This window comes from Vigna umbellata, chromosome 11, assembly GCF_029865625.1.
Source record: "Vigna umbellata cultivar VRB3 chromosome 11, Vumbellata_1.0, whole genome shotgun sequence".
In the NCBI taxonomy this organism is placed as follows: Eukaryota; Viridiplantae; Streptophyta; class Magnoliopsida; order Fabales; family Fabaceae; genus Vigna; species Vigna umbellata.
This window is the reverse complement of record NC_142175.1, coordinates 12861929-12877602: the sequence shown is the minus strand read 5'-3', so window position 1 is coordinate 12877602 and position 15674 is coordinate 12861929. Positions and strand designations below refer to the sequence as shown.

At 39.4% G+C, this 15674-nt stretch overlaps 1 protein-coding gene and 1 long non-coding RNA gene across 3 annotated transcripts; one reads left to right on the top strand and one right to left on the bottom strand.

The window, feature by feature from the left end:
- Nucleotides 1-2657: 2657 nt before the first annotated feature.
- LOC124848599 (cytochrome P450 83B1-like) lies at nucleotides 2658-15318 on the bottom strand. The gene is made up of 3 exons (XM_088101437.1): nucleotides 14239-15318; nucleotides 13671-13784; nucleotides 2658-3276 (listed from the first exon to the last, which is right to left on the bottom strand). Exons 1-3 carry the CDS (start codon nucleotides 14665-14667, stop codon nucleotides 2782-2784), a joined length of 1038 nt encoding a protein of 345 aa, XP_087957563.1. The 5' UTR covers nucleotides 14668-15318; the 3' UTR covers nucleotides 2658-2781.
- Nucleotides 2900-6028, top strand: LOC148191003 (uncharacterized). 2 transcript variants are annotated; one of them, XR_015782802.1, is made up of 4 exons: nucleotides 2900-3041; nucleotides 3620-3686; nucleotides 3793-3883; nucleotides 5712-6028. It is a non-coding gene; the product is annotated as an uncharacterized LOC148191003 (long non-coding RNA). The 2 variants fall into 2 exon arrangements; XR_015782801.1 differs by lacking the exon at nucleotides 2900-3041 and having other exon boundaries at nucleotides 3301-3686.
- Nucleotides 15319-15674: the final 356 nt, after the last annotated feature.

Sequence of the window (15674 nt, the reverse complement as noted above, 5' to 3'; positions counted from 1 at the left end):
TGTCCTCCATACGATCAAACTCAGTTATCCTTTCCTGAAGTTCATCCATTGTTTTTGGTGGTCGCACATATAATTTTTCAGCAAAATATCCCGGCCTTAGGCATGAAGGCAGGTTGTTGATAATAAAAGTGTGATTAACATCATTAACTCGCCGTGCGGCTTCATTATACCTTTTCATAAAGGCTTTCAAAGTTTCGTCCTTTTCTTGTTTGGTGTTTACCAATTTTGTCAGTGTTATCTCCTGTCTCTGATTGGCTGTGTATTGTCTCCTAAAGAGGGTTTCTACAGTGACGAAGCAATCCACTATGTTGGGAGGAAGAGTGTTGTACCACTCCAATGCCTCGTCCTTGAGTGATAAGGAGAATGCCCTGTATATGACCGGATCACTGTCCGTGTAGAACATCATTGCATTGATGAAGATCCTGAAATGATTGTCGGGGTCTGTCAAGCCATCATACTTCTCTAATGCAGGAGGATTCTTTTCGGGCATTGGAGTTTGCATAATGGTCGTCGTAGAAGGGAGTAAACTTGTAGGTCGGACGGTTCGCAGGGGTGTTGGTTCCCTTCATCCTCGACCGTTCGGGTTTGTGTGTTGGGATAGTTGTTGATTACGGCTTCCATCGTTTTCATTCTCGCGGTTGTTATCCCGTTCGATAGTTGACACCGAGTGCGATCTCGTTCCACCCTTAACGTCGCAATCTCCTATACATGCTTCCGCTGCATCTCTTGTTGTGCTTGGGCTTGTCATTGTATGGTTCATGCTTGTGCCTGCATATGCGCTTGCATCTGTGTTATCAAATCTCAGGTGTTCTATTGTTCCTCCATGCTTCTTGTGGTCACCATTGGGTTTCTTCAGCTTGCTCTCACCCCCACGGTGGGCGCCAAAATGTTTCGGGAGGGATTTGTAGGACCGAGAGTCTAACCTTTGCTGACGTGGTTCTCCTTCTTCTCACCTCTGAATCTTCTGCTCCAAGTTCTTCAAGTCCGAGCCGAGGGGGAGGGTACCTACAAAAGCCACTTTGACGCTCAAGTTAGGACTGTGTTGGAAGAGCTTCTGCTCACAATAGAATATTTAGTGAATTGTTATCACTATTGAGTATTTGGATGTAGTGAAGAGTGCATAGAACGTACATGGTCTTTAGCCTTGGCCCTATATTTATAGGTTATCACAAGCCTAATAAAATATAAATAGACTTACCTTAAAATCCGGTCGGTTGTTCATAAACAACTGTATGAATATCTTTAAACAAATATCTTTAATTATTTTATCCTTTGCTGGATTATTAGCCCAATAACTTAAATGTTGGCCCAATTGTGGCCCAACATCTTTTAACTTGGTTTGACCTGGTTGACAAGCATTGTGGCCCAACATCATTTAACCTGGTTTGACCTGATTGACGAGCGTTGTGACCCAACATCATTTAACCTGGTTTGACCTGGTTTGACCTGGTTTGACCTGGTTGACAGCGCTGTCCACCTTTGACCTTGTTAACGAGTGTTGCTACAGTAGATAAACCGATCGTTCTTGGATGCTAACCGTTCGGCCTAGATATCATACTATATAATAATTAATTAAATTCTTTCACAAGAAATCAATTTTATAAATTAAGAATTTCTGTATTTACAAAACTAACTCCTCTTGTAGGACTTTAACTGGAAAACAATCTTCCACAGTATTAAAAACAGCCTCGTAACTATGCCTGAAATTTGTGAAGAAAAAGATAATAATATAAAGTTTCCAAATTCATAGGAAAAACAACTTGTTTTCACCGGTGAAAAAGAAGTTAATTAGTTTATTTTTTAAATGTAAGTCCAAATAAACATAAGTCACTAAATAAGTTTGAGTCGATTCTAAGTAATTAATATGTAATTCATCAGTAATAATTCTTTATTTTTTTATTATTTTTTATAAGTTTATTTATTATATTATCTCTAATTATGTAAGTTACCAATAAGATTTTTTTAAAGAGTAAATTGTCTAATAATATTTGAATAATTTAAATATTTAATTTATTTGTTTGTTAAAATATAAATTAATAATTTAATATTATTATTTTTATACTATTTTATAAAATATATATTTTTTTTTTATTGTGTTACTATGAATTCCTGAGTAGATTATTTTTTTATTGTTGTATATTATATTATATTTTTTTAGATTTAGGCTTTGTTCATTTAAATGAATTTGGGGGAAGGGTGATTGAGGAGATTTGAGAGGATTTGAAGGTCTATTTTTTTGTTGTTTCTTTGAGTGAATTTGGAGATACATGAGAGTAGATTTGGAAATAAATTTTTTTAATCTGTCACGTGAATCAAAACCTACACTAATTCTCACAAACTTTACTTTCAAATTCACTCAGTACCTCAAAATCTCCTCAAATAAATAACAAAAAAATTAACTTTCTAATCCTCTCAATCACTCTTCTCCAAATCTATTCAAGTGAACAATGTCTTAGAGATGGAAAATCTCTCCGCTTACAACTTTTCTATATAAAACTTCCCACATTTATTTATGTGAAGTCTCCATTTTTATATTTAACATTGAATTAACTTATATGCATACATGTTACATAATATATAATTAAATTTAAAACTATTTTTTTTTTAAATTAATCTTTTTACATAGTGTTAAAATCCGTTTAATCAACAAAAGCATGGGAAAAATAGGTCTTTATTACTTATTTTAATGCTAAGCTTGGGAAAAATAGGTCTTATTACTTCTTTTACTACTAATATCTTATTTTAATATTTTCTACAGTTCACATATTAGAACTTTTGGATTCACATTTGGCACTTGGCCAAGACACACAGAGGATTCTTCTTATGCTGTGAAAGTCCCGGTAACGCTTCTGTGTCAATGTCTTCGCTCTTCATTCCTTCCGGCAATTCCCAGTCAAAGGAACAAAGAAGGTTAGCAAGTACAACATCCAATGTAGCAAAAGCCATATTCAAACCTGGGCACATTCTACGACCAGCACCGAACGGAATGAAACAAAAATCTTGTCCACGAAGATCTACAGTGCTGTTTAAAAACCTCTCTGGTATAAACTCTTCTGCTTCTTCCCAAGCCCCAGGGTCTCTATGAATAGCCCAAGCATTCACATATATCATTGTCTTCGCTGGAATTTCGTAACCATCTATCGTAACTTTTTCCCTTGTTTCTCTTGGTACAAGCAACGGTGCTGGTGGGTACAATCTGAGTGTCTCTTTTATCACTGCTTTAAAATAAGGAAACTTCTGAATATCATCCTCATCTAAGAAAGGTTTTTTACCACTTGTGAGAACCTGATAATTAGTACACATTAATTCAATCTCTAATCACTATTTAATGCACCGTGACACGTCAAAATGCACTCACCTTTCCGCTGCATGCGCCTGCCATGTGTCACGGTTGGAGCATTCTGAGAAGGTTAGTGGGAGACAAGTGGCGTTTGGAGGATGGGAGTTTATTCTGCAGGGGAAAGAGAAAAATAATTCTGGAAAAACTCTCCCTCTTCCTCCTGCATGCTTCATCTTCTTCTCAGAATTTATGCTTCCAAAATTCTCTGCCCTCTCTCTCTAAACTGTTTTCATCTTCTTCCTAAGAAAATTCACCAGCAAACCTTTGATCTTGTTTCAGACACCATAGAAACCTTCCCTGCACTGTGAGCATCATTCGGATCCAAACAGAATTGAGAACTGAACTGGTAAGTTCTCGTCTCTGTGCCTCTCTCCATTTAGTTCATGCAAACCAAAATTCTGGTTGCATGCATGAGTTAGACGTCTGATATGTTAAAATTTTTGGTGTGTTAGATTAAGTTGAAGTGGTTGAGTGAACTTCTGATAGAAAGTCGTGAGAGCACGAGAGAAACTCTAAACATTTGGAAGTACACTGCTAGATCAGGTAAGGGAAGTTTATATGTTTAATTTATACTGTTTGATTTATGATCTGAGATGCATGTATGGAAAGCATGATGTTTGAGTATTTAGAAACGTTTACTGATATGGAATATGATTTCTGGTTTGTTTTGCATGTGTGAAAAATATGAAGTTGAGTTGTTAGAAATGATCACTGATATCTGATATGCATTCTGGTTTGGATGAATCTGTCATGAACTGATACGGCTTGTATGAATTATATTTGATGTTGAATTTGTTTTAAATGCATGTTGAGTTGATTATGGATGAATGGAGAATGGCTATTGTGTGGTTGGAATGATTTTAAATGTTGAAATCTGCATGATGATGATGTTTGAAGGGAATTAAACCTGAAATGGAAGTATAAAGTTGGAAAATGGAAATCTGGAAAAATTCTGCTAAGTGTGAAAAATCTAAATTTTCTGATCATTCTCTGTTGCTAAAAGGACGTTCGTCACTGTACGGTCTTAGACCGTTCGGTTTTTGGTTAACATGACTTAGATTGGAATTCATTCATTTGGAATGAATTCTGCTCGAGAACGAGCGTCCCCCAATTGAGTGAATGAGCGTTCGTTCTGCTCAGTACAGATCAATATTTAAAACTTTATAAATAAGTGACGTTCGGTCTTAAGTCGAGCGTTCGTCCTCAATGACGTTCGGCCTCATGTCGAGCGTTCGTCCTTATTGTTGTTCGACCTTATGTCGAACGTTAGTTCTAGAGAGCGTTCGTCCTTATACTGAACGTTCGTCCAAAGTTGGCGTTCGGTCCTATACCGAAACGCTCGTCCTATAAAGCGCTTGGGTTATAACCAGCGTTAGTGCTGATTCGTGCTTGGTCATTGACCTAGCGTTCGTCCACAGCAGGGTTCGGTTTCTAACTGAACGCTCGTCCTTATTATTGAATTCTGAGCGAACGTAATTGACGTTCGTCCAAAGTAAATTTCTGAACGTTCATTCATTGACAGTAAGAGTTGTTTCTGTACTTTAAATATTCTGGTTATTTATCTAAGTTATTCTGTAAGATAATTATTTCTTTTGATTCAACCTAAAGTTCTTGTACTCAACATCTTCTAAGTATTATTCTGAACTTCTAAATTCAATCTCATCTAAATTCTTTAAGAATTCTTAATGTCCATCAGTGAATAAGAGTTCGTTTCTTTTGTTCAGAAACGTGAAATCAAAGGTTCTGTAATAAGTTCGTTTTATTTGAGTAAAGAATGCATGACGTTAATGTTAAGAGAGTGGAACACAGAATGAAAATGTGAAAATGAGAAATGTTTAATGTGGACGAATGATATGTTGAACGAATTATTGGAATTGGATTTTTACGAGCGTTCCAGGGAGGAACGTCTCTTATATGATTGAATATTGAATTGGTAAGGTATGACTGTGGTTAGTTAATGCTGGCTTGGTCCATCCTGATATTCCGTGATACACCTCTTCAAGTAGAAGGGGGTAGTCATGCGTGGGAATGGCAGGAGGTCCTTAGTCCATAAGTTAACATGGGCGACGTAAGAACGGACTTACCTCGAGTGGCAGCTGTTTGGTGTTACCCAGTTACTACACCACTCGGGTGCAAGGACGCCTGTAACTACATGGTTCATACAGTCCGGACGGTCTGTCTATTATATGCCTTTATATGATTATTATTTGATGAATTACATGCTGTATGTGTGTTTAGAAATGTAACTGTATGTGTTGATTGTATAAATTAAATATTATAAGCTTACCCTTGCATTTCCATTGTGTTGTCTACTGTACATGTATACTCCGTCTTGTCAAATGCAATGATCATCCGTTGTGGATGTGAGCAGATGGTGGTGCATCCCTTGAAGCAATGCTGGAAGAAGAAAATTTGGACGACTCCAATCTGGTTGAAGTTGAAGTAAAGGCCGAGCCTTAGAGTGCTCGTTTGATTTAGGCTGTACATGTTAGCATAGTTATAACGTTCGGCCACCTATTTTGTAAGGCCGTTCGTCTTATTCATCTCTGATTGTATTTTGGTGCACGTTAGTTTATGTATTTAAGAGCGTTCACTCTTGGTTTTATTGTATGCGTTTACACGCGTCCTCTGTACTGATGCCGTTAGGCTTTTCAATCCAGTTTTAAATGCAAAGACTGTTTGTGATTACTGTTAATTGTAATTAATTCTGAATTATAGTGATTACTGTATTTTGGGATGTTACATTAGTGGTATCAGAGCAGTTTTGTTCTTCTAAGGACACTGTAGGGTTATGAGTGCACTGTGTTTTGCTGTGTGCTTATTGCATGTTTAATGAGTTATTATTGTTTTAACTCTTGGACATAACTAATGCTCGTTTGTTTTTCTCTGCATCCAGAGAACAAATGGCACCTAGACTTCCTCCTCCTCCTCAACCGAATGAGTCCGAAACGTCCAACAACACTAGATTGTTGGAAACCGTGGTGGAAAGATTGCATCAACAGAATACCACGTTGCTGGACAAAACGCCACCTTGATGCAGCAAAACCAAGCTGCTATGCAAGGTTTGGAGGCCTCGCGTGTCAATTCTGAAAACACGCAAAGGCAGTTGATGGAAATCTTGGCTGCAACTAGAGGTGCGCCTGGAGCATCTTCTTCAAACGCTGCTCAACCTGCTGCCGAGTGGAGTTTGGAGAGCTTCCTGCAGCATCACCCAGCTAAGTTCAGTGGGAAGTGCCTCCCTGATGAGGCTGATCAGTGGCTGAGGGATATGGAGAGGATTTTTAACGCCAAAAGGTGTCCGGATGAGAACAGGTTGGCGTATACAGAATACTTAATAACTGGAGAAGCAAGCCATTGGTGGACGAGCACAAGGGCCATACTGGTAGACGCTCACCGCCCTGTTACTTGGGAAGTATTCCGTAATAAGTTTTATGAGGAATATTTCCCTGACAGCGTAAAGTTTGCAAAAAGAGGTGGAGTTTTTACAACTGCTTCAAGGTGGAATGTCTGTATCAGAATACACCAATAAGTTTAAACACCTTGTCCGATTCAATACAATGGCCACTAGTGAGGAGTGGCAGTGCAGAAAATTTGAGAATGGTCTACGCAGTGATCTGAAGGTTGTGATTTCCAGTTTATGCATCCGAACGTTCCCTGCCATGGTGGAGAGGGCTAAGGTACTGGAAAAGAATTTAGCAGAGGTGGAACGGTATAAGAAACAGCAAACAGTAAGGGGGCCAATTGTCTCAAGGGGGAGTGTGAATCAGAGAGGATCCCCTTACGCTCGTCCAGCAGCCAACACAAGTGGATCTCAAGCCTTGATTCCTGCTGGACAGTCTGGACAGCAAGGTAGTATCACTTGTTTTCAGTGTGGAGGGCCACACTACCGTTCATCATGCCCTCAGTTGGCGAGAGGAAAACATTGTGCTCGTTGCGGAAGAAGTGGACATGGAACGAATGAGTGCAACTCTGGTGGGAGAGCAGTGATGAGGCCGCCAAACGCAGGAAGAAATCAGCAAGGAAGGGGTGGTCGAGCCCAAGCTACTGGGCGTGTGTACGCAATTACTGGTGCGGAAGCAGCAAGTTCAGGTACACTTATCACCAGTACTTGCTTGTTATATGGAATGCAATGTTGTGTGCTGTTTGATTCGGGGGCGACGCACTCCTTCATCTCGAAGGCGTGTGTTGAAAAGCTGGGAATAGTGGAGAGAGATATGCAGTTTGAATTGGTGGTATCAACACCAGCGGCTGGAGAGCTTAGGACATCTACCGTATGCATTAGATGTCCTATTGTGGTAGAGGGGCATAGTTATAAGGTGAATTTGATCTGTTTACCTTTGAAGGACTTGGAGATAATTCTAGGAATGGATTGGCTAGCTGCCAACCATATTATTATTGATTGTGGCAAGAAGGAATTAGTGTTTCCTGAAGAGGATGAAGAATACTTGGGTGTAACTTTCGGTCAATTGAAGGAGGATATAATGGAAGGTGCAAGCTGTTTTCTCATCATGACGCATGAAGATAAGGAGTTAAGGGGGTTGGCAGAAGCACGGATGAACAAGGGGAGCAGTATTGAGAGCACGGTTGTGAAGGAATTTCTGGACGTATTTCCAGAAGAGATACCAGGATTGCCTCCTGTTAGAGAGATTGAATTCACCATTGATTTGGTGACAACAGCTGCACCTATATCTGTTCAACCTTACCGGATGGCGCCTGCAGAATTGACCGAGCTTAAGAAACAGATTGAAGAACTTATGGAGAAGCAATTCATCAGACCAAGTGTATCACCATGGGGAGCTCCTGTACTCTTGGTGAAAAAGAAAGATGGTAGCTCTCGGTTATGTATAGACTACAGGCAATTAAATAAGCTGACCATCAAGAACAAATACCCGTTGCCAAGGATAGACGATTTGCTGGATCAGCTGCATGGAGCAACGGTATTTTCAAAAATTGATTTGCGTTCAGGATATCACCAAATAAGGGTTAAGGAGGACGACATCCAGAAGACAGCATTTAGATCACGTTATGGACATTATGAGTACGTGGTCATGCCATTTGGAGTAACGAACGCTCCAGCCATCTTCATGGATTACATGAACCGGATATTCAGACCCTATTTGGATAAGTTTGTAGTTGTGTTTATAGATGATATTCTCATCTACTCCAAAAGCAATGCCGAACATGAGGAGCATTTGAGAACAGTACTAACCGTATTGAGGGAGAAAGAGTTGTACGCAAAGCTGTCCAAGTGTGAATTTTGGTTAAAGGAGGTGCAGTTTTTGGGGCATGTGATATCGTCTGAAGGTATTTCAGTGGATCCCTCTAAAGTGAGAGCAGTGCTAGATTGGAAGAGCCCGCGTTCAGTCACGGAAGTGAGGAGTTTTGTGGGACTGGCAGGTTATTACAGACGTTTCATAGAGGGGTTTGCCAAGATAGTGGCTCCTCTTACTAGATTGACTAGAAAGGACCAACCATTCGCTTGGACTGATCTATGTGAGGAACGTTTCCAGGAGCTGAAGGTGAAACTAACGAGCGCGCCAGTTTTGATTATTCCAGACACGTCCAAGCCATATGAAGTGTACTGTGACGCTTCTCACCAGGGTCTGGGCTGTGTGCTCATGCAGGAGAGACGTCCAGTAGCGTACGCGTCTCGCCAATTAAAGATTCATGAGCAAAATTACCCCACACACGACCTAGAGTTGGCAGCGGTCGTGTTTGCATTGAAGATTTGGAGGCACTACCTATACGGATCCACGTTCCAAGTCTTCAGTGATCACAAGAGCCTCAAATATTTATTTGATCAGAAGGAGTTGAACATGAGGCAAAGACGTTGGTTGGAGTTTTTAAAAGACTATGATTTCGAACTGCTGTATCACCCTGGGAAAGCCAATGTAGTGGCAGACGCTCTAAGCAGGAAGGCGATACATGTCTCATTGATGATGGTGAAGGAGCTGGATTTGGTGGAGAGCTTCAGAGATCTAAGGTTGCAGTTCGAATTAGAACCGAACAGCATCAAGTGCTGCAACCTTAGAATATCAAGCAATGTGTTTGATCGTATATGGATGAAGCAACGTGAGGATGAGGAGCTGGGGAAGATCTTTGGCGCACTCGGTACAGAAAAAGCCAAAGAGTTTAATGCTGGAACGGATGGTATGTTACGTTACATGGGCAGAACGTGCATTCCTAATGATGGTGAACTGAAACGGATTATATTGGAGGAAGCACACCATAGTCGTCTTAGTATACACCCCGGTATGACTAAGATGTATCAAGATCTTAGGAAATCGTTTTGGTGGCCTGGAATGAAAAGTGATATAGCACGTTTTGTAGCTTCCTGCCTGACATGTCAACGTGCTAAGGCCGAACACCAACGACCAGGTGGTTTGCTTCAGCCACTGGAAATTCCTGAATGGAAGTGGGATAGCATTTCGATGGACTTCGTGACTCATCTACCACGAACGGTTAGGAATCATGACTCAATATGGGTGATCGTGGATAGATTGACGAAGAGCGCACACTTCTTGGCCGTGAATCTGAAGATGTCAATGTCTAATTTGGCCAAGTTGTATATAAATGAGATCGTTCGTCTGCATGGAGTGCCCTCAAGCATCATTTCTGACCGAGACACGAGATTCACATCTCGGTTTTGGCAATCCCTGCAAGGCGAGTTGGGGAGCAAATTGCAGATGAGTTCAGCATATCATCCGCAAACTGACGGCCAGTCCGAACGCACCATCCAGACGCTAGAAGATTTATTGAGGACGTGTGTCCTAGACCATTTGGGCGCATGGGATGAGATTTTGCCTCTGGTGGAGTTCACGTACAACAATAGTTTCCAGTCTAGCATTGGAATGGCACCGTTTGAAGCTCTCTATGGGAGGAAGTGCAGAACGCCACTTTGCTGGTTTCAAGAGGGAGAGAACGTGCTAACTGGACCTGAACTCATCCAGCAAACAACCGAGAAGGTTAAGTTGATTCAAGACAGGTTGAAAACGTCTTTGAGCAGACAGAAATCCTATGCTGATAGGAGGAGAAGACCACTGGAATTCGCTGCAGGAGACCACGTGTTTTTAAGGCTGAATCCTATCACTGGAGTAGGGAGAATTCTTCGTCCAAAGAAGCTATCACCAAAGTACGTTGGCCCTTATCAAATTCTAAAGAAGATTGGAGCAGTGGCGTATGAATTGGCGTTACCACCTCAACTGTCCAACCTTCATCCAGTCTTCCACGTTTCACAACTCAAGAAGTACATGGCTGATCCCTCACACGTGCTGGAGGTAGAAGACATCCAAATTCGCCCAGACCGGACACTGGAGATGCAACCTGTTTGTGTGGAAGACAGCCGCACCAGACTCTACAAAGGCAAAGATGTTCATCTCGTGAAAGTAGTGTGGAATGCCAAGACTGGTGACTCAACATGGGAGGTGGAAAAGACTGTGAAGGAGTTGTACCCTCACCTATTCCCTGGTAAGCTTTAGAATTTTCGAGGACGAAAATTTTTGTAGTTAGGGGGAATGTGAGAACCTGATAATTAGTACACATTAATTCAATCTCTAATCACTATTTAATGCACCGTGACACGTCAAAATGCACTCACCTTTCCGCTGCATGCGCCTGCCATGTGTCACGGTTGGAGCATTCTGAGAAGGTTAGTGGGAGACAAGTGGCGTTTGGAGGATGGGAGTTTATTCTGCAGGGGAAAGAGAAAAATAATTCTGGAAAAACTCTCCCTCTTCCTCCTGCATGCTTCATCTTCTTCTCAGAATTTATGCTTCCAAAATTCTCTGCCCTCTCTCTCTAAACTGTTTTCATCTTCTTCCTAAGAAAATTCACCAGCAAACCTTTGATCTTGTTTCAGACACCATAGAAACCTTCCCTGCACTGTGAGCATCATTCGGATCCAAACAGAATTGAGAACTGAACTGGTAAGTTCTCGTCTCTGTGCCTCTCTCCATTTAGTTCATGCAAACCAAAATTCTGGTTGCATGCATGAGTTAGACGTCTGATATGTTAAAATTTTTGGTGTGTTAGATTAAGTTGAAGTGGTTGAGTGAACTTCTGATAGAAAGTCGTGAGAGCACGAGAGAAACTCTAAACATTTGGAAGTACACTGCTAGATCAGGTAAGGGAAGTTTATATGTTTAATTTATACTGTTTGATTTATGATCTGAGATGCATGTATGGAAAGCATGATGTTTGAGTATTTAGAAACGTTTACTGATATGGAATATGATTTCTGGTTTGTTTTGCATGTGTGAAAAATATGAAGTTGAGTTGTTAGAAATGATCACTGATATCTGATATGCATTCTGGTTTGGATGAATCTGTCATGAACTGATACGGCTTGTATGAATTATATTTGATGTTGAATTTGTTTTAAATGCATGTTGAGTTGATTATGGATGAATGGAGAATGGCTATTGTGTGGTTGGAATGATTTTAAATGTTGAAATCTGCATGATGATGATGTTTGAAGGGAATTAAACCTGAAATGGAAGTATAAAGTTGGAAAATGGAAATCTGGAAAAATTCTGCTAAGTGTGAAAAATCTAAATTTTCTGATCATTCTCTGTTGCTAAAAGGACGTTCGTCACTGTACGGTCTTAGACCGTTCGGTTTTTGGTTAACATGACTTAGATTGGAATTCATTCATTTGGAATGAATTCTGCTCGAGAACGAGCGTCCCCCAAATTGAGTGAATGAGCGTTCGTTCTGCTCAGTACAGATCAATATTTAAAACTTTATAAATAAGTGACGTTCGGTCTTAAGTCGAGCGTTCGTCCTCAATGACGTTCGGCCTCATGTCGAGCGTTCGTCCTTATTGTTGTTCGACCTTATGTCGAACGTTAGTTCTAGAGAGCGTTCGTCCTTATACTGAACGTTCGTCCAAAGTTGGCGTTCGGTCCTATACCGAAACGCTCGTCCTATAAAGCGCTTGGGTTATAACCAGCGTTAGTGCTGATTCGTGCTTGGTCATTGACCTAGCGTTCGTCCACAGCAGGGTTCGGTTTCTAACTGAACGCTCGTCCTTATTATTGAATTCTGAGCGAACGTAATTGACGTTCGTCCAAAGTAAATTTCTGAACGTTCATTCATTGACAGTAAGAGTTGTTTCTGTACTTTAAATATTCTGGTTATTTATCTAAGTTATTCTGTAAGATAATTATTTCTTTTGATTCAACCTAAAGTTCTTGTACTCAACATCTTCTAAGTATTATTCTGAACTTCTAAATTCAATCTCATCTAAATTCTTTAAGAATTCTTAATGTCCATCAGTGAATAAGAGTTCGTTTCTTTTGTTCAGAAACGTGAAATCAAAGGTTCTGTAATAAGTTCGTTTTATTTGAGTAAAGAATGCATGACGTTAATGTTAAGAGAGTGGAACACAGAATGAAAATGTGAAAATGAGAAATGTTTAATGTGGACGAATGATATGTTGAACGAATTATTGGAATTGGATTTTTACGAGCGTTCCAGGGAGGAACGTCTCTTATATGATTGAATATTGAATTGGTAAGGTATGACTGTGGTTAGTTAATGCTGGCTTGGTCCATCCTGATATTCCGTGATACACCTCTTCAAGTAGAAGGGGGTAGTCATGCGTGGGAATGGCAGGAGGTCCTTAGTCCATAAGTTAACATGGGCGACGTAAGAACGGACTTACCTCGAGTGGCAGCTGTTTGGTGTTACCCAGTTACTACACCACTCGGGTGCAAGGACGCCTGTAACTACATGGTTCATACAGTCCGGACGGTCTGTCTAATTATATGCCTTTATATGATTATTATTTGATGAATTACATGCTGTATGTGTGTTTAGAAATGTAACTGTATGTGTTGATTGTATAAATTAAATATTATAAGCTTACCCTTGCATTTCCATTGTGTTGTCTACTGTACATGTATACTCCATCTTGTCAAATGCAATGATCATCCGTTGTGGATGTGAGCAGATGGTGGTGCATCCCTTGAAGCAATGCTGGAAGAAGAAAATTTGGACGACTCCAATCTGGTTGAAGTTGAAGTAAAGGCCGAGCCTTAGAGTGCTCGTTTGATTTAGGCTGTACATGTTAGCATAGTTATAACGTTCGGCCACCTATTTTGTAAGGCCGTTCGTCTTATTCATCTCTGATTGTATTTTGGTGCACGTTAGTTTATGTATTTAAGAGCGTTCACTCTTGGTTTTATTGTATGCGTTTACACGCGTCCTCTGTACTGATGCCGTTAGGCTTTTCAATCCAGTTTTAAATGCAAAGACTGTTTGTGATTACTGTTAATTGTAATTAATTCTGAATTATAGTGATTACTGTATTTTGGGATGTTACACCACTCAAACTCCTTATTTCTTCTTGAACCTTCTTCATAACTCGTGGATGTTTTAGTAGTAAAGTCATAGCCCATACTGCTGTGACTGCAGTTGTATCTGTTGCCGCAATGAGAATGTTCTGCAGAAGAAAAATTCAGTAGTTAGTTAATAATTGGATGAAAATAAATTTGCACTTTTGTCACTGTTACACAAGACTTCATTTCCTTTGATCTGTGGATTGAGATAACTGTATCTAAAGAAGAAATATAATCTCATCTTCAAGGTTAAGTTCTTTCACATTGATATTTCTCATAAAGTGAGACATGAGTGTCCTTACTTATAGATAACAATTTATCTATATTCTTATGATAATGAATTTATGTATGTCCTTACTTATATCTTGTACAATTTTTACATAAACTCTCATTTGGATTCCAATATTATGATAGAGGGTTATTTAGATTATTTGATTCCTTAATACTGTACAAATAAATGAGATAAGAATACTAGTGATGATGTAAGTTTTTTTCTGTGCATATTGAAGAAGACAAAGCAAAGGGGAGGAATGAAATTGAAAGGAATGGAATTCAAACCATGAGGACAGCTTTGATGATATCATTAGTGAGATCGATGGAAAACGAATGGAGTTTCTTGAGTTGAAGTAAGACATCAACGCTGTCCTCTTCCTGTGGAGTCTTTTTATGAGAATCTGCCATGTGTTCATCAATGACTTGTTGGTAGAAGTAATCCATCTCCTTGAAACTCCGTTGAAGACGTGCATGCAGTCCCCTCAGTTTATCAATCCAACCCATGAAAGGAATATAATCTGAAAAAAAGAGGGTAGCGAGCATCGCTTCACACTCACTGAACAACCTGTGAAATATTCTCCTTTCGGTTGCTTCCTCTTCATACCTTCTCCCCAAAGCAATTCTACAGATAATAGTGCTGGTAAGAGACACTATCATTTCACTCAGATTGGTAACTTGTGAATTTGAAGCATGCATGGAAATTTTCCTTATCATCTCCTTCACCTCAAAATGTCTTAATGAGGAAAAACATGAGACACGTTTGGAGCTAAGGACATGGACAACACAAAGTTTTCTGATTTCTCTCCAATACTCACTATATGGGCAAAATGCTACGTCTAACCCATTATAAGACAGTTTCTGTTGGCCAAGTAATTTGGGTCGATCACATCACAACAGTCAAGGTCATGGTCTTTCATTACCAGTTTGGCTAGTTTTGGTGAGGAAACAACTATTACTCGTCTTAAACCTAATTGAAGGGAAAATAAAGGACCATATTTCTTTGAGAATTGCCATAGCTGCATATGAAGAGAAGAACTTTCTAGTTGGTGAAGATTTCCTAATATGGGAAGACCTCTAGGACCAGGTGGAAATGGTGGGCTTTTGAAAGTTGTTAAGTATTTGAAGAAGAACAGCAAAAACAAAGGAAAGAGTAGGCAAAGAGTTAGAAGAAGTGATGCGAACATCGTCATCACCTGTATATGACCAGAAAGAGAATGCTTGAAAGAAATCTTACTTGTGACTGATAGAACTCCGTAGGTTCAGCTTCCTGGTATGGTATTTATAGATGGGGAGTCCTGAGGACACAGATTTTAATTCATAGCATCGATAAAACTCTTTTTTTATGTTGACCACAATTTATATGTGAAATAAAAGGATTTCCATTTTTTTGGTCCTGAGTAGCACTGATTCATTTTTAATTTATTTAGATAACATACTATTTTCCATATTTATCTCCATAACACATTTTGGATTTTAAGTTAGGGTGACTTTCATTTTGGTGTATGGTGGTTGAAATATCCGTCCAAATTTGGTTTATTGAAAATATGATTCTGAGTTGATTTTTTTATTTTTTATTTATTTTATTCAAATAAAGAAGAAGGGAAAAAAGAAATTGTATATTTTTGTATATATATAAATATATGAAACAAATAAAAATTCAAATATGAAAGATATAAAACATAAATGTATAAGTATATTTGATAGAATTCAAATATGAAAAA

What these genes read in the sequence shown, in the direction of transcription:
- LOC124848599 (XM_088101437.1), bottom strand. Translation starts at nt 14,667, where the DNA reads ATGATAAGGAAAATTTCCATGCATGCTTCAAATTCACAAGTTACCAAT. An exon ending in TCATCAAAGCTGTCCTCATG is followed by an intron (nt 13,785 to 14,238) that starts GTTTGAATTCCA and finishes TTTCTTCTGCAG; the next exon opens with AACATTCTCATTGCGGCAAC. An exon ending in AAGAAGAAATAAGGAGTTTG is followed by an intron (nt 3,277 to 13,670) that starts AGTGGTGTAACA and finishes CAGGTTCTCACA; the next exon opens with AGTGGTAAAAAACCTTTCTT.